This window comes from Phocoena phocoena, chromosome 2 (assembly GCF_963924675.1).
Source record: "Phocoena phocoena chromosome 2, mPhoPho1.1, whole genome shotgun sequence".
Classification (NCBI taxonomy): domain Eukaryota; kingdom Metazoa; phylum Chordata; class Mammalia; order Artiodactyla; family Phocoenidae; genus Phocoena; species Phocoena phocoena.
The window spans coordinates 27,389,811-27,411,556 of NC_089220.1; the positions used below are offsets into that span (position 1 = coordinate 27,389,811).

General features: G+C 45.4%; 1 protein-coding gene across 1 annotated transcript; it reads right to left on the reverse strand.

The window, feature by feature from the left end:
• Nucleotides 1–1,672: 1,672 nt before the first annotated feature.
• On the reverse strand, nt 1,673–21,746 carry DLST (dihydrolipoamide S-succinyltransferase). Its single transcript, XM_065901293.1, has 15 exons — nt 21,615–21,746; nt 21,004–21,037; nt 18,358–18,406; nt 15,484–15,539; nt 15,267–15,341; nt 14,992–15,047; nt 14,382–14,493; nt 12,742–12,897; nt 12,286–12,362; nt 10,384–10,481; nt 6,901–7,031; nt 5,431–5,504; nt 5,039–5,122; nt 4,470–4,637; nt 1,673–3,270 (listed from the first exon to the last, which is right to left on the reverse strand). The coding sequence occupies exons 1-15, from the start codon at nt 21,675–21,677 to the stop codon at nt 3,136–3,138; spliced, it is 1,368 nt and encodes a 455-aa protein (XP_065757365.1). The 5' UTR covers nt 21,678–21,746; the 3' UTR covers nt 1,673–3,135.

Here is a 21,746-nt window from a genome sequence, read left to right on the forward strand (position 1 = left end):
GCCGGAAGCAAAATGTTTCTGGTCTCGGAAGAACTGGGGTAAGTAGTTATCCCCAAAGACAATTCCCTCCCCAGATTTGGGGGCCTTCTTCCTCTCAGGACTCACCCTGTCACTGGGGTGTGGCATCTAAGACAAACTTCCACAGATCTCCACCAACTCCTTCCCGCCTGCGTCTCCGGCACCACCAGGTGGCGCCTCTGACACCACCCTCCAGTCTGGCTGTGAAGGCCCTGCTCTAAATCTGGGGCTGGGGACCTGTTGTGGGCATGGCGCGAAGCTCCTCAGGCCCTCTGGACGCGTCTGGGGGACGTGCGAGGTGCAGCCTTTGGAAGGTCCTGGCTCTCCCTGGGGCTTGCCCACGTCCCTCCACCCCGACTCCAATAAAGCCTGCTGTTGCCTCTGGCGTCCTTGCCTCATTAACACAATGAGAGGGATGGGGACATGGGAGGGTTCCTCCAGAGCAAGCTCCATGATAACCAAGAGTGTGCTTGGATCCTGCTAGGAAGGAGGAAGCGGGGCTGGTAGTGAACAGCACGCCAGCCTGTACCCAGCAGAGCAGTTGTGAGCCCCCCAGAAAGTGGCAGCACTGGGCTCCGTGGGAAGTAAAACAGGAAAAGACATCTTTGAAGAGGGTCATGGTGCCTGGGGGTGGTGCAGGGGAGTGGACCTAACCCTCACGGTGACCTCTTCAACAGATGGTGGCTCCTGAGAAAACTGGAATTCAAAGAGGGAAATGACAGGACCTGGCCAGAGCCTGGTGAAGCCCGCTCCCAAATCTGTGTTCCTTCCGCTACACTCCCTCAGTCAGGTCAGAGCACCTCCAACTACTGTACAAAGTGCAAGTTGCTTCTGGAACTTCTGGGCCTCATTCGTGCAATGAACACTGCACATCCGGCACTTTGCTAGGCCCTGAGTTTAGAATACTGTGGTCCCAGCCCTTAAGGGGCGTACAGTCTATTTCCATTTGATAAAAATGGGGCTAAATGTACCTCCTTTGTAGGTTTACTAAAGAAATTAAAGCTTCTAGCTCCATGCCCCAAACCTGACCTAAAATTCTTCCTTTCACTGAACCCAAGCTTTTTCTACTAGCTCTAGTTCTACCCTGTAGGAGCCACTCTGTTCCCATGACAGACCTTCACATGAAGATGGTATCACCGCAAGCGAGATCAGCACGCAGGGACTGCGTGTGGAAAAGCCAGGCTGAGTTTAAGCCTGGACACCATCAAGCCTATCACACGTAGTCAGCGCAGATTATCTCTCAACCCCGTCCACTCGCCGTCACACACCACTTGCTCCTAGGAGGTGATCTACCCTCATTTGTTCAAATCAACCTTGAGCATCTGGGTACCCACATGGCAATCAAGTGCAAAATGCGAAACTACGTTGCTCCACCACTCCCCCATCCATCCCAGAAATAACGCAAGGCACTGCCACCAAAATCTAAATGTCTGTTGGTGTTTGAAGGGGCTTCACGCAGGGGAGAACCAGTTTCTCTTCAACAGTGTGGCTTGCCGGGCTCACCAGGTTCGAGGAAGGTAGTGTCCTGGAAGGAAGCCAGGGCACTTTCCTGGATGAGAGGGACATTACGTGGCTTTTAGTGCTAATGACAGTTACAATGCTGGAGACTTGCACAACCTCAGTAACCAAAAGAAGTACAGAAGCAGGAACCCTGTTTGCGAACATTTGCCCTTTAATTTGCATTTAAAATCAGTTTCTTTAAATATTTTAGTTACAAGTTCTGAATAGTGAAGACATAGGAGATGCTGCAGGCACTCAGTACTGGCTCCCACCCCTTCCCCCTACCCCAACCCCCAGGCCTTGCTTCTTCGCTCAAAATACAAATGGGCACCCTGCACTAAATAAATGGCTCCCTGTGTCAAGTGTCAGCAGCCTCAGGCCTGGACGCAGTTGGATACGAAGCGATGAAGCCCAGTAGCTTTCATGACAAGACGTGTGCATTTAACCATCCTCCGAAGAATTCCAATGATTGTGTCCAGACCCAAGGCAGTACCTCGTAGGTGACATCAGCCGTTTCCCCACTGTGTACTGGCATCTTGGGCTGGTTTCCACCACAATCCATCCTCTCCCAGACCTGTGTTCTGTGGAGGAAGAGCTACGGCTCCGCTCCCTAAGGGCCATGATACAGGAAGGAACAGAACTGCCTCTTCAGCCCACAGGCTTAAACCAATGGAATTTAAAAGCTCAAGACAACGTGAGCCAGTCCACAGTATGCCTCCTTCACTCCAATCTCTACCAGGCGCCATCCAGCCCTTGGTTGGGACATGCCGTCTCCCTGCCAAAATGTGCTAGAATCTGCTCTAGATGAGAACGATGTGGTAGAATGGTCCCAGTGGTCTGGAAAGGTCAGCACAACCACAGCTGGGCATGCTTGTGCCAAAACGGGTCTTCCTGGTACAAAGCTATGACGGAGAGGGTGAGGGCAGGCCGGGGCTCTGCTCCAGTCTCATTTATAACCTCTGACCTCAGAAGCTGTCCTCCCCCTCAACACTGCCTACCCATCCCCTGCCCCTCCAGATCCCCCAGCCTGTGCTCCTGGAAGAGGTAGAAGAGGCAGCTTGAAGTCAGTGACAGCTGAGAATGAAGATGCCATTTAAGAAGCAAAGCAGCACCTCCTGGCCTGTGGTCAATACCTCCACACGGATGGAACCGAGTAAGGACGTGCACAGCCAGGACAGAGGTTGCTCCGAGCTTGGGAGGCACAGCACCCTCCTAGGCATCTCTGGAGAACAGACTTTCAAGAGATAGAAACTTAATCACATGGTCCCCGGCAGTTTCCCTATGGTATACTGGACGGGGGAGAAGCAAAATCATCTCAGCGGAGGGCTAATGGAGAAAGGCAGGAATATTAATGAGCATCCATTAAGGCTCTCTCTCTCCCTCAAGCCTAAGGAAATCAGATATTCGAGTTTAAGAGAACGGTGCAGAGAGGGAGAGAGCCTGGCAGGAACACCAAGAGACCTGTGACTGCTGGTTACATAGTGCCCTGGTTTCCTTGCTTGAGAACAACAGCATATGCCTGTCTGTCACCAGGCTAACCCGGGGCCCGTGAGGGGACAGGGAGAAGACTGGTTTTCAGTTCCTGCATGGTTGATGTGTAGGGCGCATGGCTTCCTCCTACAGGTCCAATAGGAGGACTCTGGGATCCTCTACCGCTGCCTTGATTTTCCGGAGGAAAGTCACGGCCTCTCTGCCATCGATCAGCCGGTGATCATATGTCAGGGCCACGTACATCATGGGCCGCACCTCCACCTACAGAGAAGAGAGGTCGACAGGTTTGTCTGCCCCGTTGTCTGCAGCGGGGCAGAGAAAGCCCAGATCAAAGGGAAGATGACACAGCACAGCCCATAGTTAAGTTCCCAGTTGCAGAGCCTTTCCTGCTTTGCTTTGCTGCTTCTGGATATGTACAGTATATTCAAAGACCAAGCCCTACCCTGAGTGCAAAGCTCCCACACTCAAAGCTTAAATCAAGAAAATGGGAGTCTCCTTACAACTGCCTTTAAAAACACAAAACAAAAGAAAACAAAACACCATGCTCTGCCCTCTCACTTGTCTGCTGCCTACAGGGAAGTTCCTCTTCAGTTCTGGCTGCGTGCAGTTGCTTCTTTGGGGTTATAGTAACAACAAAAAAATTTTTTTTATCCTGGGGTCCACAAATTCTCTGAAACTCTATGCAAAGTTGGGTGTATGAGCATTTTCAGGGAAGATCTATGATTTTTAGATTGAAAAAGGAGTTAGTGACCCAAAAAGGTTCTAAACACAGGAGTCCCAGAAAACATTTTCCTACCAACATATCTTCTAGGGCCAGCTCCAGACCCTTTGCCCTCATTCCGTGAACTCCCAGAAAACCTCTAAGCCTCATCATTACAACTTGGCAGCTTGTAGATGGCTCTGCCCTGCTGTCCTCTGTTCCCCAGGAGCAAGGACCATGTCTTCAACTGTATCCCCACACTCTCTACAGCACCTAGAGAATGAAGCCTGTTGACTAGTCCCAGATGAAGGAGCAAGCCTTCTCAGCTCAAAGCTTCTCAAACTTGAACGTGCACCAGAATCATCTGTACTTTCTGCTTCGCTAGGTCTCGGAAGGGGTCCAAGAATTTGCATTTCCAACAAGTTCCCAGGTGCTGCTACGCCACACACGATTCAAGAACCAGTGCCTCAGCTAGTAGTTAGAAACTAGGAGCTGCAACTTATGCCTGAAATTATAGCGAATCTTTTACAATTCAAGAACCAGTGCCTCAGCCAGTAGTTATAAACTAGGAGCTGCAACTTATGCCTGAAATTATAGCGAATCTTTTACAATTCAAGAACCAGTGCCTCAGCTAGTAGTTAGAAACTAGGAGCTGCAACTTATGCCTGAAATTATAGCGAATCTTTTACAATGAGCATGTAGTTAGACTTACCTCTCCTTATCGCCTAGCTGCTAGGACATTAATGGTGATGTTCCCTACCTTGCCTCCCACGACCACTGGCCTATCAAAGATGGCATGCATGCCCAGGATGGCAGACTGAGGGGGGTTGATGATGGGCGTTCCAAAGAGCGAGCCAAAAACGCCTCCGTTGCTGATGGTGAAAGTACCACCATCCATATCTTCAATGGCAAGTTCATTCTTCCGGGCCTAAAAACAGATTTTATAAGTGAAAGGTAAGGTCAACCCAGCTTTCTTCACCTAAAGGAAGTCCAGAAGGCTCGTATCTAAGATCAACGATCCAAGGTCTAGCTTTAACGTGAAAGCATTCAGCTGAGATGCCTATGACTAGTGCTCCACCAGGGGAAAGGACTTCAGAATCTTTTCTTTTCTGAGGTTTCCTCTGATGAGCTCTTCAGTCGTAAGAGCACGATAAGCTCCACCAGGAAGCTGTACTTCAGCTCTCGCTTGTGACTGCTGTTCACAGGGGCCACGCACTCCTTTCAAAGAAAGTGAGGCTCCAGCTCCCTGAGCATCGCTCACTGGCCCAGCCTTCCCCAGGCTCTCTTCCCTGACCTGCTCAACAGCCCATACCATCCTTTCTATTTTACCTTCTCTCCCAGTTCACTGATGGTGCGCTCAATATCGGCATAATTCATAGTTTCCACATTCCTGATGACGGGAACCACCAGACCCTGATGAGAGTGAAAAGTTCTTTTCAGTTGCAAATTAATAGTACCCTTTATAGTTATAACTCTCTTGATTCAAGCCTATGGTCTCTCCTCCCCCAGAATATCCCCCAGACTCGTGATTAACAGAGTCTAAAATATTTAGGCTTGCCAGAGATAGAAGAATGTGGTATGGTCAAAAACAGGTTACTCTTCTAGTAACTCCCTTCTAAAAAGACAGAACTACAGGAAAGATCTCTCCCAGGGGTCTGCTTCTTCACACAGGTAAGGAGAGAGTCAAAGATCAGAGCTCCCCACTTCTTGCCCCAACATACCCGAGGCGTGGCCACTGCAACACTGATGTCAATATAATCCCTATACACCACCTCTTTGGTTGTATCGTCAATCACTATGAGAGAGAAAACACACATTACATACAACTCCCCAGGCCTAGGCTAGTGAGGAAAAACTTGCATCATAGAGGAAAAATCCACGGTGCTTGGTACAGTGTGCGGTGACCAACTAGCACAAGACCCAGCGCGTTGCAAGTGGCAGCTGACACTCCTCCTACTCCCGTGCCAGCCAACTGTAAGTTCTCCCGAGTGCCCTAAGCATGGGCACAGGAGCATCCGTTTCCTTGGCGGCCCTCAGAGCGATCAACACACAGGCTAGCACAGGGTAAGTACGTGCCGAAGTTCCTGTTAGCTAGCTCTACTCCAGCCCTCCCCTAGCTAACGGCAGGTTTAAAAGGGTTCCCAAAGGGCAAATCAGTAAAGGAAGTGGGAGTGGGGGGGCGGGGATGCTGCCCACTCTCAACAAGGAGGCAAGCCTCTTTCTAGGAGACTCGGTAGGAAGCAGGGTGGTCTGGCTTTAACATGCTAGCCTGAGAGAGCAAACCAGCAGCTAAAAATTTAGGTCTGGTGCTCATGAGAAAATACAGGCTTGGGAATCTTTTTCATAGAAAGTCTGCATTGTATTACAGATAAGACACCCCGGAAAAGCATGTAAAGTGAGAAAGAGGTCAGGGGAACTCTGAGAAATGCCTACATGTATGTGTAGGCAGAAGCGATGGAGAGAGTCATCAGGAAGCATAAGAAGAACGGAAGAAATAGAGAGATACACATCGGGGTGAAACAAAGCCCTTCCACCCACCTTAGGGCACACCACTTGGCGGAAGGGACTAGGACTTCTATTTCTAGACCTTTAGGGACCCTGCACTGCTGAGGGTTGCAGAAGTGCCACTGTCCTCTCTAATCTTCCAGGGAACAGAGAATTGTCTCAATGGGAAAGAGAACTGCTTGTTAGGTCAACATTCCAGTGATGTAGGTGAGCAAAAAGTAAGGAAAATGGGCACCAAGTCCAGGAAAGAGGGGCCAGGTCCAAGGCCTCCCAATGAGGTCCACTGACCAGAAATCAAAGGTCACCCTGGAGCTATGCCAGATGTAAGAGTCAGGTCCCAAGATAATAGGGCTTGTGGGAAGGTGGGCATCAGCCAGAACACAAGTCTCCACACTGACACGAGAAGCCTGGATTGCTGGGCTGGCTCAGAACTGCCTGTCACCACAGCAGCTGCCAAGCTGTGCACTGTGAAGATAACCTGTTCTGTCCAGCTACGGGGGAGGAAGTAATCATGATGTCCATTTGGGAAGGTGAGTCAAGAAATCCCCAGGGAAGGTACTCAAGTTTTCACACGTATGAAATAAGAAGTCTTAGTCTGTCGACCGCCGTCTTTGTGTCTGTGAGCAGGTGTGTGTTTACACGCACACCTCCCAGGACCTCTGTGATTCTAGCCACCACAAACTCACCTGCATTTACAACAGGCTGCTCCTGCAAGGCAAAGGCTGAGGCCTTCACGAATGCTGACATGAAGCCTAGTTTGAGGTTATGTTTCTTCAGAAAAGCATCTCTGTGCCGAGACCTCATCTCCTGGATGTTACTGCAAAGACACATTAACATTACAAAACAAACTGCCCACAAAAGAAGCCTCAATTCTGACTTTCATACTGGTTTCTAACTCTGTGTACACAGCTGCGTAAGCTTTATTCCCTTACTGTGGACCATCTACCTATATTCAAGTTTTGAAATAGTCCACTAGAGGTCAACACAATAACTTTATTCCTTTACAAAACCTGGACCCAAAGGAATCGGATCCAATCTGTCTTTAAGGTAGATTGAGCCCTTTACAGGGCTCCTTTGTGTTCCAGAAGTCAAAGATTTCAGTTACAGACCATATGGACGAGAGCTCAGACAGCACACCAACATCCTCACCCTGGACAAGAAAGTGACTTCCAGCTACACTAAAATCATGAGCCATCCACACCGAAAAAAGTTTTTTTTTTTAAGCATAAACAAAGTCTGCAAAATAAGCACCATTCTTTTTATCTCATTTATTTTCAAAATACCACCAAACCTGATTATGACTTCCTTGTGACATTCCTCCTGTCTCCTAACTAGTGAAGATGAAATAAACCCCAAAGCCCCACAGGTGCATGGGCTTCATGGGAGCAAAAGCAGTCATGACTATCTGTGGATGGGTATAATCCAGTGTTGTTTTAGGCTCACGAGAAAGTCAGTAGATTCATTCATCTCCCCAGAGTTAGCAGTTCCATCCGCTTGTTCCTTCTACCGTTTTTTTTTTTTTTTTTTGCGGTACGTGGGCCTCTCACTGCTGTGGCCTCTCCCGTTGCGGAGCGCAGGCTCGACGGCCATAGCTCACGGGCCCAGCCGCTCCGCGGCATGTGGGATCTTCCCAGACCAGGGCACAAACCCGTGTCCCCTGCATCAGCAGGTGGACTCTCAACCACTGCACCACCAGGGAAGCCCCTGCTTGTTCCTTCAAACAGGTACTAACACCCACCACACGTGGGGGTCAATGCAGGGCACCAAGATATAAAGATAATAAAGACACAGTTCCTGCTGTTAAGATTAGTTTGATGGACGTGGTTTCCCTGGTATTTAGAAAAGTGACCATGTGCGGACCTAAGGTTTTTAAAGTACAAGCAGCAAGGCCCCTGAGAAACCTTTGCAAGGTGACCAGTCTTTGTTCCTTCGGGGCTGGTTTTTCACATACGTACAACACATGTGCAACAGACTTAGTGGGAAATGGCTTTCCCATCATTTTGCTGCAGAAACCTCTGTATTTATGGGAATACAGTTCCGTGATGGAAATCGAATTTAACTTTATCTTAGGCCCAAATGCTCAGTTCTCCCTTTCTCTCTATAATGGCCTAATTTGACATTAGCACGAAAGATAAGATGATATAACTTTAACTCCCCCCTTTAGACCTTTTGTTTTTTAAAAGGGAAGTTTTCCTAGGGAGACTGATTGGTTTTAAAATGTTTTGTTTTCCTGAGTCTAACCTCATTTAGTGCTAGGATTACCACCCTAAAGACATTACTGGTTCCCAAGACACAAGAGCTGCAGAAGAGGGAAAGAGAAGTGATAAACATCTCTGCTCTCAAAACTGCCCAAATGCTATTGTCTGGTCATTAAGTAGTTTCTATTTCAGAGCTCTGCCCTTGCAGGCAGAGGCTGGGACAACAGGGGAGAGGAGAAGGTCTCAGAAAGGCCCCTTATGGGTTAGCTGATCAGTGCAAGACCCAAAGGGCACTCAATCTAAACCAGATTACTGACTGCAGTAAGACCCCAGGCCATCATTAAGTGACACTTCGATTAGCTGCTGAAAGGAGATCCAGCTATTGTACTTACCTTCAATCAAAGCTGTTGGGCCAACTGCATCTTTCAAGGCCACAAATATTTACATGTTTTGTCTTAAGGAATTGGGTAGAATTTCAAAGCCCAATTCGATTTGTGTACAATTTGGCCCTAATGCACTGAAACATAAGCTGCAGCCCTTGTGATTCATTAGTCAAGGTCCTTCCCTACATCCTATGGATAAGAGAGAAATCTTTGGCTTGAATGACATCCAGTCTTTTGGGAAGCTTCACAATAGAATGTATGACATCTAGTGAAATGGGCCACAGAGTCCTACTCTGTGAGTGCCACAGCACACTCCCCTCTCTACACTTCTCAGACCCCTTCCAAAGGAGACCAATTTCCTTAATGAAATGTAGATTCACAGACTAAACACTTCGGACAAAAATAAAAAACAAAGAGATGACCTGAAGACTTGATGATTTTACCTCCTGTATTAACTATGAACTCTTACTCTGCCACTTAAAACATTCTGAAGTATGGATCCAACTTTCTTTACCATTCTTTCTTACACATATTTCTCACAGCGATTGTTTCTCAAATGTGTCATGTACTTTCCTGTTTGTGCCAGGTCCATATTGTTAACATCTTCTGGAATGACCTTCCTCCACTATGTTGAAGTGCTAGTCGTTCTTTAAGGTCTATTAAAAATCTCTTTCCTCCAGGAAGCCTTTCCTGATCCCTACCTCCACCCTGTCACCTCATAAACAAATGATCTCATTCTCTTCTCCACTTCATATGTTTTGTATCCTCCTGATACTGATACTAGAGATTTTACTTTCTATCTATCTAAGCAAGATGGTAGCTCTCTGAAGGTAAGGGCTCTTTTGCACTCATCTTTGCACCCCCCTCAAATATAGTGTAACATACTGTGCACAGTAAGCACTAAAAACTGTTTGCTGACTTTAACTACATTCTCTTCCCTACAGTCCTGACACCTATAAACATCAAAGTCTTGAAGAAGATAAGTGAGTCAACGATTAGCTCACTACAGAAATGGGTATACTGAATTAGCCCCTTTGGTTAATTCTGAAGTTTTTCTTTAAAAGCACAACTTGCTTCCCATTTCATTATCAAAGCTGGGAAAGGTGAAAGATACGACAAGCCTATGCCTTTCCACCCACTCAATTCTGAGTCGCTTAGGAACACACATAAGGAGCAGTCCCAGTGAGAAGGAAGCAGGGTGTGGCGCCGGACTCTGGGCACGCTGTCAAGTGATTCTGTATCCCTAGGGGAGCCTTGTCAGCCTGGATGCCCTATCTCTACTTGTCAGCTCGACAGCAGTCATTAGATTTTAAGACTATTACCAGCCTTGTTTATCAGAAATCACAAGATTCAGGTATAAAAGTAAAAGGCTAAGTTTTTTAGGTCACAGAGGAGGCAGGCACAGTATTAGGAAAGTCAATTAGAGAGTGAAACCAGTGGGTCACTCTGTGTAAGTCAACAAGCACTGCAAAGAAGTACTTCTTTCCTGTTAAGTTAGTTTTGGAATCAGCACTAGGTAGGGACTTGGGCAAGTTCAAGTGTTCTCCAAGAAAATGGGCACAGGGAGGAAGAGGACCAGAGCTCTCACCTCATGTCAATCTCATTGAAAGTGGTAAGCATTGCGCAGGTATTCTGAGCCTCCTTCAGACGCTGAGCAATGCGCTGCCGCATCCTATTCATTTTCTCCTGAAAGGGAAAGTGGGACAAGTATTGACCACCTGGCCTCTCTGGACCTAGCCCTTCGCACCTAGTCTGAGGGAGCACTGGGCTTGCTAGGAGTGGATAAGGACAGACTGTAGTATCTAAATACAGGGAGAGATCCAGGCTTCCTCCTTCCTGTGGTGGCCTTGCTCCTCTGTGCAAGAACAAGTAAACACAAACTACCCACTCAGATGTGCCTGAAGTTTGACCAAGAATAGAGGCCTACAACACACACATGAAAAGATGCTCAACATCACTAATCAGTAGAGAAATGCAAATCAAAACTACAATGAGGTATCACCTCACACCAGTCAGAATGGCCATCATCAAAAAATCTACAAACAATAAATATTGGAGAGGGTGTGGAGAAAAGGGAACCCTCTTACACTGTTGGTGGGAATGTAAATTGATACAGCCACTATGGAGAACAGTATGGAGGTTCCTTAAAAAACTAAAAATAGAACTACGATATGACCCAGCAATCCCACTACTGGGCATATACCCCGAGAAAACCATAATTCAAAAGGAGTCATGTACCACAATGTTCACTGCAGCACTATTTACAATAGCCAAGACATGGAAGCAACCTAAGAGTCCATCAACAGATGAATGGATAAGGAAGATGTGGCACGTATATACAATGGAATATTACTCAGCTATAAAAAGAAATGAAATTGAATTATTTGTAGTGAGGTGGATGAACCCAGAGTCTGTCATACAGAGCGGAGTCAGAAAGAGAAAAACAAATACCGTATGCTAACACATATATGTGGAATCTAAAAAAAAAAATGGTTCTGATGACCCTAGGGGCAGGACAGGAATAAAGACGCAGACGTAGAGAATGGACTTGAGGACACGGGGAGGGGGAAGGGTAAGCTGGGAAGAAGTGAGAGAGCAGCATGGACATATATACACTACCAAATGTAAAACTGATAGCTAGTGGGAAGCAGCTGCACAGCACAGGGAGATCAGCTGGGTGCTTTGTGACCACCTAGAGGGGTGGGATGAGGGTGGGAGACGCAAGAGGGAGGGGATATGGGGATATACGTATGCATATAGCTGATTCACTTTGTTATATAGCAGAAACTAACACAACATTGTAAAGCAGTTATACTCCAATAAAGATGTTTTTAAAAAAAAAAAAAGAATAGAGGCCTCGGATATGGTTTGATTTAAAAACCAAAACCATTTATGGAAGAGTGTGGGGTAGGGCTAGCCAGCCCAAGAGTCATTGCACAAAAGGAAATTTCTGGTAATAAAGACTTGCACGAGAATAGCTACTGGTGGAATGGAAACTCAGAGGCACAAACTTTTGAGGCTATAGTATTTTTAGGAGGTATTCTCAGGCAGAGGAACCCACCCTCTTGACCATACTTCCTTGAGGTCTTATGTCTGCTCCTGACTGCCACTGGGTAGCCCTCGGCTAAGTATCCCAGAAGTATAGGAATAGAGCTCACTAAACCACCTCTCTGAAGTATGCGTTATCATGGGAGGGAAGGGATGCATCACTAGGCTACCATCCCCTGCGTATATCTTACTCACCCACAGCATTTTGCTGCTGGCATAACAAAGTGGGAAAAACCAATGGACAAGTGCTCAGAAGACCTCTGGTTCTAGTCCTGTCATTTGACAGTCACGTCACTGAACAAGTCACATCCTAAACTCAATTTCCTTGTCAAGGCCAAGGGAATCAGCTGCCAGCCATTCAAACGTACGCAGAGCATACCCACTCCATTAATCTCAGCACTGCCCCTCGGCTTCTTTCTTGGAATGGTCCTCAGAGACTTACCCGATGTTCTGAACGCAGACCTGTGCCAGCTCCTGGCTCAACTACTGGAGGGGCAGCAGTGGGTTTTACGGCAGACACTGAAAATGAAGAAAGGGTACACTGCCATCAGAAAATGAGAAACATTTACTTGAGTACATGCCAGTGCTTTCATACTGTACTGTCACTTAATCTTCAAGATATGCTGAGGTGAATTAGTATCATTCCTACTTCACGAACGAACAATCTGCTCAGAGAAGTTAAATAACTAGCCTAAAGTCACACAGCTATACACTCAGCTAAAAAGCTGAGATACAAACCCTTTGTATCAGGTCTTCTGATACAAAGTCTAGAATTCTTTCTACAAAGCAGACAGTGGAGCCTGTTCAGAGCCGTAATTAGTCTTAGACTGTGAGGGAACATGACATAAGATGAGATGTTGTTCTCCCACATAAAGACACGTGGGAGCCAGAGGCTTACCTGGTTTGCTAGTGAGAGGTTGTGAGGGCGAGGGCACTGGTGGCATCTGAGGGGGTATAGATGCTGCAGGGGGAGGAGGAACTGCCGATGCTGCAGGTTCTGCTTTTGGGGCTGCGGCAGCAGGAGCTTCAGCTGGCCTGGCCTTAGCAGGAACAGCTGAAAAACAGGAAAAATAGATGCCACTGGCACTATCTGGAATGGAAAGCAACCAAATTGCAGATACTAAGTAGAATTTAGCAGCAAAAGCTCTATCTCCAATCAATTAACAAATGCTTCCTGAGTATTTGCTATACATGTAAAGCTTTGAGATACACAGAATGATTTAAGGCACTATGCTTCTATTCCCCAGGGCTCCTAGATGTCCTACATTAGATAACTGACTTAATTCAGCTGCCTTCCTGATTTCACAAATATCTACTGATCATCAAATTCAGCCAGTACTTTCAAAGCACCTACTGAAGTCCATGGTAATGTAAACTTCAAAGCAAAAGAAACCCAGGTAATTTAAGATGTTAAAATACACACATAAGAGCAACACCTTTCTAGTTATGGTAATACTGATCGTCTCCTCTTCTATTTTAACATCCCATGTGGGAGAATACTCTTAACTATTAAAACTTAAAAGTTTAAATAATCAAGGGCACATTTAGACCGAAGACTTCAAAGCATTTTATCTAGGGTAACTTTATAAACCAATGAGGTGGTCGAGCAATATAAATATTTTTGATTTTACCAATTTGGACATCACATCTGGGTTTCCATTTAAATTAGAAGAACATTCTCTTAAGGAATGATCAGAAGATGAAATTCTCCAACTAGAAGAATCAATCTTATCCCCTAGCCTTCTACTGTATGTTGTTTCCATTCTGGGCTTCTGGTCTTGCCCTGATCAATCATAACGATGCAATCTACCATCTTTCTGCTTAACTATCTTAACAATGAAAAAAATACTTTAGTAGTTACAGCATTTAATTAAGAATCAGAAAGTTCTTTTCTAATCTCTAATACTGGCTGTGAGATCCAGTACAAATTCCTTTCCTTATTTCTCATTTCTTCCCAAGAGAAACCCAACCCTCCCTAAAAAATGTTGAGAGAATAGATATGAAAAAACTACACCAAATTCTCTATGATAGACAGGATGAAATACTACTTCTCGTTTTAGAAGAGTGGCTCCCAGCCCTAGCTGTGTATCAGAATCACTTGGAGAGCGTTAAAAACAACAACAACCATGAAAACTATGATAAGATAACCAGGATCTGAAAACCCCAGATTTAATATATCAGAACCCCTGGGACTCAGAATCTAGGCACTTGTATTATTTTTAAAGCCTCCATGTGATTCTGACGCCGGGGTTGGGGTGGGGGGAAATCACTGTCTTTAGAATCTTCTTCATTCCTATTTAAGAAAAGGTCCAGCACAATAAAGAACAGAGTATTATGAGCTTTATTTTTTTAATACTCTTTTCTTCTAAAAGTTGACATTTAAAGTTCACAATATAAATAGCTCCCCTCTTACTGCCTCAAAAAGGGCAGAGGGAATGCCAAATGGTCTTTGAGGTATCAAGGAATTAGTATATTATGCTCAGCCCCAGTTCCAAGGGGGAACACTGGAGACCTTGACAACCAGGAGAACTTCTTTACCGCCAGTTTTCCTGAGTGTGAAAAGAGGAGTGCCTCCTTCTACTTTTCCCCCATCAGGTACCAAAAGAGCTTCAATCATGCCATTTGCTGGTGATGGAACCTGCACAGATGTCTTGAAAAGAAGACAGATGGAGAAAGAGTCCAAATTTTTACTCAGCATTAGAAAATTAATTGTATAGAATCTCAAATGAGTCACAAGAGTTGCAACACAGATACACAAGACCCTGTATATAGAAACACCAAGGCCACACTTTCAGAGTAAGAGTAATCAATGCTACTGTGAAGATTGACCCTTTCTGTCCTTTCTCAGAACACTAAAGCAAGATTCAGTTAATGTGTTTCCAAGTGATACATAGAAACAACTGGAAACAGCTCATGCACACACACACAAAAGCTATAAAACTAAAGCTATTAAAGTACATAGTACATACACCTAGAACAATCTAAAATTAAACTTTTAATGTTTTCTTTTTAATGAGCTATTCCAACAATTTTACAACTGAGGCAGTTAAAAATGATCTATAACCAACAGTTAAGTCCCTGTTCCTTTCATTAGGTTAAGAAACCAAGGGGAGACCATGAAAAGTTGGTACTAATAGGATAAGCCTACCTTGTCAGTTTCAATCTCACAAACCACTTCATCTTCTGCAACTGTGTCTCCAACAGCTGAAAAGATAGTCAAAGGCTACCTCTTAGGGTGCAGGGGGGAACCCTCCAGTAGCCACAAAATCCCCATTGGCAGGTGTGTTACAAGACCCCTTTCCTAAAGCCAGGGGAAAGTACACTGCAGGTAAAGAAAAGGGTGGAGCCACTGATTATCGTGGGGGTAAAGGGGACTTTTCAAAAGTATTTAAACTTAAGAAGTGAGAAGGCACTAAATCTTACCTTTCTCCCACCTGACATCCCCTTCTGTGACAGATTCTGCAAATGCTGGGGTTTTGACTGTAATCACATCATCCTCTAGGAAAAGAGGGGGGGAAAAAAAAAATCACATAGTCCACGTTTCTCCTTTTTAATTTTTTTCTTTAATTAAATTCAGTCAATTGTTGTTCGTCCCATTAAAACTCCATTCCCAATAGGGTAGGGAGCTGAAGGTACTTACTGCACACAGCTGTAGTTCTGAAAAAGCGAACACTGAAGACACTACCGCTGTTAATGCTAGAAAACAAACATAAAAGTAAACTCCTTTAACAGGTGATTCACTCACATTTTAGTCTAGATAAGGCATCACAGGTCACCTTTCCTTTTTTTATTTTCATTTTTAAAATTTTTATTGGAGTATAGTTGATTTACAATGTTGTGTTAGTTTCTGCTGTCAGCAAAGTGCATCAGTTATACATATATCCACTCTTTTTTAGATTCTTTCACCTTCCCTTTTTTATTTTTTTTTTTATTTTTTTTTTTTGCGGTACGCGGGCCTCTCTCACTGTTGTGGCCTCTCCCGTTGCGGAGCACAGGCTCTGGACACGCAGGCTCAGCGGCCATGGCTCACGGGCCCAGCCGCTCCGCAGCATGTGGGATCCTCCCGGACCGGGGCGCGAACCCACGTCCCCTGCATCAGCAGGCGGACTCTCAACCACTGCACCACCACGGAAGCCCCACCTTCCCTTTAAATCAGTGATTCTTGACTAGGAGTGCCCATCAGTGTTACCTGGGAGAACTTTTTCAAAGCATACATGTCTAGGCTCCATTCCCAGAGATTCTGACTCAGCATGTCTAGAGCAAAGCCTGGATGACTTGGGTGCCTTAAACAGTGAGTCCCTTGGGTGAGTGAAATGTGCTGCAGTGAAATGCCAGCTCTCCCAGAACAGATCTAGTTTGGGTCTTTGAAGAAAAAGATAGCATCTTGGCCCTTTGCATACCCACCAAAAGGACTCAGCTTCCTGATGACGTATTTTTCTTAACTAAATGCAAGTAAGATAAATTGTGTGCCCTCAGGGTACATGCCACTGTGCCACATACAACAGGATTTCTGTCCACACGATTATAGATTTATATAGGACAGCAAGATGAGACAGTTAACAAGTAAAACAAGGTGTTATATGCAAAACAAACAAACAAAACACCAAAAAACTGATACAGTATCTCCTAATCTGTTCTCTTGCCAGGAGGCAGCATATCAGTCCATTCTGGACTCATTCAAGAGGAACTTCAAAAGAGCAAGGTAGGGCTTCCCTGGTGGCGCAGTGGTTGAGAGTCCGCCTGCCGATGCAGGGGACACGGGTTCGTGCCCCGGTCTGGGAAGATCCCACATGCCGCGGAGCGGCTGGGCCCAGTGAGCCATGGCCACTGAGCCTGCACATCCAGAGCCTGTGCTCCACAACGGGAGAGGCCACAACAGTGAAAGGCCCACGTACCGCAAAAAAAAAAAAAAGAGCAAGGTATTCTTTGATATAACACTAACTTTAAATAATGTAAACTGGAGAATATTACCTTGTATGCACAAAACCATTAATAGTGGTTACCACTGGAGAGTGGGAAACGTAGATATATATGGTATCTATGGTTATCTGTTACATACACACACATTTTGGAAGAGTGATTTGGACTGATGGGGACTTTCACTTTCTACACTTCAGGACTGTCTGAATATTCTACCATAAGCATCTTTATAATAGAAAAGTATAACAGATTTAAGTTGCCTTTTGATATTTTTATTTCTATAATTTCAAAATAACTATAAGGTCTATGTAAAATCAAGGGGAAAATGTATGTTATTAAAAAAATACAGAACACAAAGCGTTCTGCCAACAGTTTACAACCATGTATAGATACATGTTCGTAGGCAAGAACTAACAGGTGATGTATAAATGCAGAGACTGCTCTTTGAGGACACCCGAGAACATGGAGCACTGGCTGCCTCTGGGAAGAGAAACTTGGTGGCACCGGAGAACAGGAAAAAATCTTCTCATGGACACTCATTTTACTTCTGAACCATGTAAATTTATAAGCTATTAAATAAAAACATAAAACCAAAAATAGTTTTACAATAAAAGATTTTTAAGTAAAATGGGTACCTTATTCATGAATAAAGACAAGATACAACACAAAAACAGTTATTAGATTAGAGTAATACCCTAATGTGTGATCCTTATCCCTCAAAGTTTAGGGTATTTTAAAATAATTTACTTTTGAATAGTTATTTATTGCATTTATTGCATAGGATTTGTGGCTGCTCCACTTTTCATTTAAACTGCAGATGAGTAACACATTTTGAATCTCCCTAAATAACTTTTAAATTACAAAAGTATGAGATGTTAACAGTAGAATACTTAGGAACAGCAAAAAGAACATTTACAATGGGATTATGCTTGTAATGCAGTGAAGAAGGAGCCAATCTGCTCACCCTTCATTTTGAAGATCCTACCTGTAGAGAAAATAGCTTGACAGCTGCTCAACAGGTAACTAAAGAGCATCCTCTTACCACCACCCTGAAAATACTTGGAATGCAAAGTAGCATTAAGCAACATTCATAAGCAGAAGTTAATCTGAAACACACATGGGTGGCCTTTCCCCAAACTTTGCATTATGCAATAATAGCATTCCCTCTGAACCAGGCAAAGTCCCATGACTCAACTGACTAGTCTGCTTTTACTGTTTCTAAAATGAGTAACCATGCAACCAAACAGATGCTCTTAATCTCCACAATAAATGTAACCTCCAGTCCCTCAGCTTCACTTGTATCCAACCAGAATATTTAGGAGCACCTTTCTATATCTATTCCCATAAAAAGAGGATTCCAGCTTCACTTTCATTATAATCTAAACACCTCAGGACAGACACACACTCCTGGTCCAGCACTTAACATGGGGCTGAAGCTCAAGCACATGTCATAAATTAACATCAAGATTAGGTAGAGGGACTCAACATAACCAGCTTGATTACTAGGTTTGAAAGACAGTTAAGAAAGCAGATGGTTCAACTGGTGTCTTAAATACCCCATGTCCACATATCTGTGGTTCCCAGTGATACTTACACAGTCTTCCCGCTGTCAGGGTAACCTGGTCCCTGACATAAGGAGATCCCTGCAAGAAACAAAACAACTCTTAACCGACAACTCTTTATCTTATACAGGATACCTGCTGGGAATGGAAAAGAAGTCTGTTCACCCCCTAACTCTGAGGTAGAACAGGATCAACAGCAGGCAACAACATAATCTTTATTACACAGAGTCCTGCTTCTTAAACTTTTCCACCATAGCAATAGTAATGGCAGAGAACAACAGGCATGTGGGACTTCGGGTGGGAATGGCTTTGAGGAAGAAAGGGGAGAATTCTATAATCTTATTTATCTTAAAACTCATAAACTTTCATTATCCCTTTATGTTTTCATAATAAAATGCTCTACTCCCCAAGACTTCAAATACAATTGAAGCTTGAAAAAGACACATGATGGCTTATCCTGTGACTACATATAGCCTAATCAGAGAAGCAGCGGGAATGTTTGATCTGAGTTTGTTTCCCTGGTTACTTAAAAGGCACTGAGCAGGAAGTCTTGTTGCCTGAACCCCAGTAGCAAAGACTAGGCTACTTCAGGCCTAAGGTCTCCAGCTTGCTCTAGGACCGAGCAAATCATTGTCCCTCCTTTCAGTTTATTGTCTTCCTACACTCTTCCCGAGACCTTCCACTCTAGTCATACTCAACAAGGTGGGAGCTCCTTTCTGCCCCACCAATTGTCCTTATCACAGATAACTGCACTTCTTCAACTGACAACTAATTACTATATCTGCTTCACCTGATTATATTCTTTCATGTGTCTTATTTTTTCAGATCTATTAACAACTCTTTCTGAACCACGGGCACGGTAAACACTAAATGGGAGACAATTCTCTCTTGTGCCCCACCTCCTTACAAACACCCCCAGGGTTTCAGAGGCAAGTTAAGTCACCTCTATATCCAGTAATCAATGATGTTGCAGTACAAATCCCAAACACAGCATATATTTGAGCTAGAACAGTCAGCAGCCCTTACTGATTTTTGGAACCCTAACTCCAATTTAGAGTTCATCCTATAGCAAGTTTCGTTTGTACAGCGTTTAAGAGTTTATAAAAAGCTTTCACGTAATGACCTCATTTTGATTTTTGTGTCTCACAACTCCCTGAAGTGGAACGGCCATCTGCCATTACTCCCGTTTCATATATAAACAGGGCTTCTGGAGGTTAAGTGACTAGCCCAAGGAGAAGCCCTGAACCACAACGCACACCCCAAATACAAGGCTCCTCCCATTGTCCTGCCAATCTATGAAGTGGAGAAAATGTTTATTGACATTTTTCAAAATGCCAAGTTAAAAAGTTTATTACTGAGAGTCCACTAAGAGCGAACACTGTGCTAGGTGCCTATGATCTCATGACTCTAAGGATAAAGTCCAAAAACTTTCCATATTCCTGTCCAGCCCTCCCAGACAGGCTTCCTTTCCATTTCTATGACCGGTCAAGTCTCTTCCTGCCTGAAAACCTTTGCACAAGCAATCCCCTTTGTTTAGAATATCGTTCTCCTGGCCAACTCCTATGTATTCTTCAAGACTTAGCTTAAATGTCACTTCTTTGGGGAAGCCTTTACTGACGTTGCCACCACACTCTCCACCCTCCCAAGCCTGGCTACATCATCCCATCCTCTCATTACACTCCACTTCTCCTTTATAGTAATCACAATGTATTTATGTCCTTAGAGATGCATAAATATATATTTGTTTTCTCTCCAAGTAGCCCCTAAGATCCTGGAGGGTAGAGACCACCTCTATCCCTGTCACGTAGCACACTGCCTGGCATGTAGTAAGAATTCAATAATCTGTTGATTATATGAGTAAATGATAACATGGTGGGTTAGGAGTTCGGGCTGAGGAATAGGCAGACCTGGCTTGACCAACAGTTGGCTGCGTGACCTTGGTCAAGGCACTTAACCTCTCTTAAGTCTTGAGTTATACATTTGTAAAATAGAGAAAACGCCTCTTTTACTGTTTCTTGATGATTAACTGAAAAAATGCACAGAAAGCACTCAGAACAATGCCTGGCACACAGAATGCCCACAATAAGATCAACTCATTCAACAAATACTTATGCCACGCATATAAAGAAAACCTAAATTCTCGGTAGTCTCTATGCCATCTTCTATCTCATGCCACTCTCTCCCTCAACTAAAATGCTCTGGCCAAACCACCCTTTTTCCAGTTCCAAAATACTGCCAAGCTTTTCCCTCCTCAGAGACTTTGTACATGCTATTCTCTTTCTTTCTCCTGCTTTTCATCCGGCTGGCCTATCACATCCTCTGGGTCACAGCTTTAGTGTCCAGCTTCGTATGTTTCCTTCTCAGCATTTAACCAAGATTCACGATAGTTCACTTGTTTAGCAATTTACATTTTGTCTTTCCCACTAGACTGTAAGCTCCAGGAGGGCGAGAACCCGTCACTGCTGGATCCCTTGTGAGGGCCTAGCATGGTGCCTGACACTCAGCAGATACTGAGTAGCTAAGTGCCAAATGAATAAATGATAGCTGTTATTAAACAACACCTGTTTCACTTCTATCTATCTGAACACGATGCGAAGAAACACAGGCACCCCGATTTCCTCGCATACTGCTCTGCCCAGGAGGAGAGCATTTTAGGTGACGGCAAGGGCAGAACTTACCAGGCAGGGAACGTCTCCCTAGAGGGCAGTTCCCCTGTTGAGAAAGAAGACATTATCGACGTCACCCAAGACGAACGGGGAGAATAAACAGCTTTCTCTTTCAAGCACAGACTCAAAGCTGCCCAGGTGCCGGTGACAGGCGAATCTCATGACTCCAAAAGGTAAAGGCAACAGCCTGGGCGGGCTCTCAGTCCGTCAGCACACGGGGCCTGCCAAACTATCTCAACTTCCCAACCGGATTGATATCCACCAACTTAAACAGAAAGGAAACGGGCCCCCGAATACCGTCGGGGCTTCCGCGGCGCCTCCTCCCGAACTCTGAGTCTCGTGCGGGGGCGAGCGCGGCTCTAAGGCGGCTCCTCCGCCCGCGCGGAGGGTGGGGTCCAGCAGGGGACGGGGCGCCGGCTGTCTCGGGAAAGCGACGGGCCGGTAAGCTCCGCAAGACGGCCCCGAGGGCAACAGCGGCTCTGGGCCGCCCAGCCCGCGGCCTCCGAGTCCCGGTGCCCTTGGTGCCCGGCCTGGCCGGGGGCGCCACGCCCCTGTCCCCAAGCCGCCCGTCCGCCGCCGGCGAGTTTCTCACCCGCCGGGGCCCTGGCCCGGCCGTACCATACCTTCTGGAAGGCGGAGAGCGAGCGGCTGAACGCCCGGGACAGGAAGCGGGACCGGGACAGCATCGCGGCGGCGGTGGCGGAGGCGGCGGAGGCGGCGGAGCGGAGGGCAGGCGGACACCGGATATAGGGCCC

Excerpts from the sequence above, each read along its gene's own strand:
- DLST (XM_065901293.1), bottom strand. The coding sequence starts at position 21,677 with ATGCTGTCCCGGTCCCGCTTCCTGTCCCGGGCGTTCAGCCGCTCGCTC. Across the intron at positions 10,482-12,285 it reads GTCTGCGTTCAGAACATCGG|GAGAAAATGAATAGGATGCG; the intron begins GTAAGTCTCTGA and ends TTTCCCTTTCAG. Across the intron at positions 4,638-5,038 it reads TCAGTGAACTGGGAGAGAAG|GCCCGGAAGAATGAACTTGC; the intron begins GTAAAATAGAAA and ends ATCTGTTTTTAG.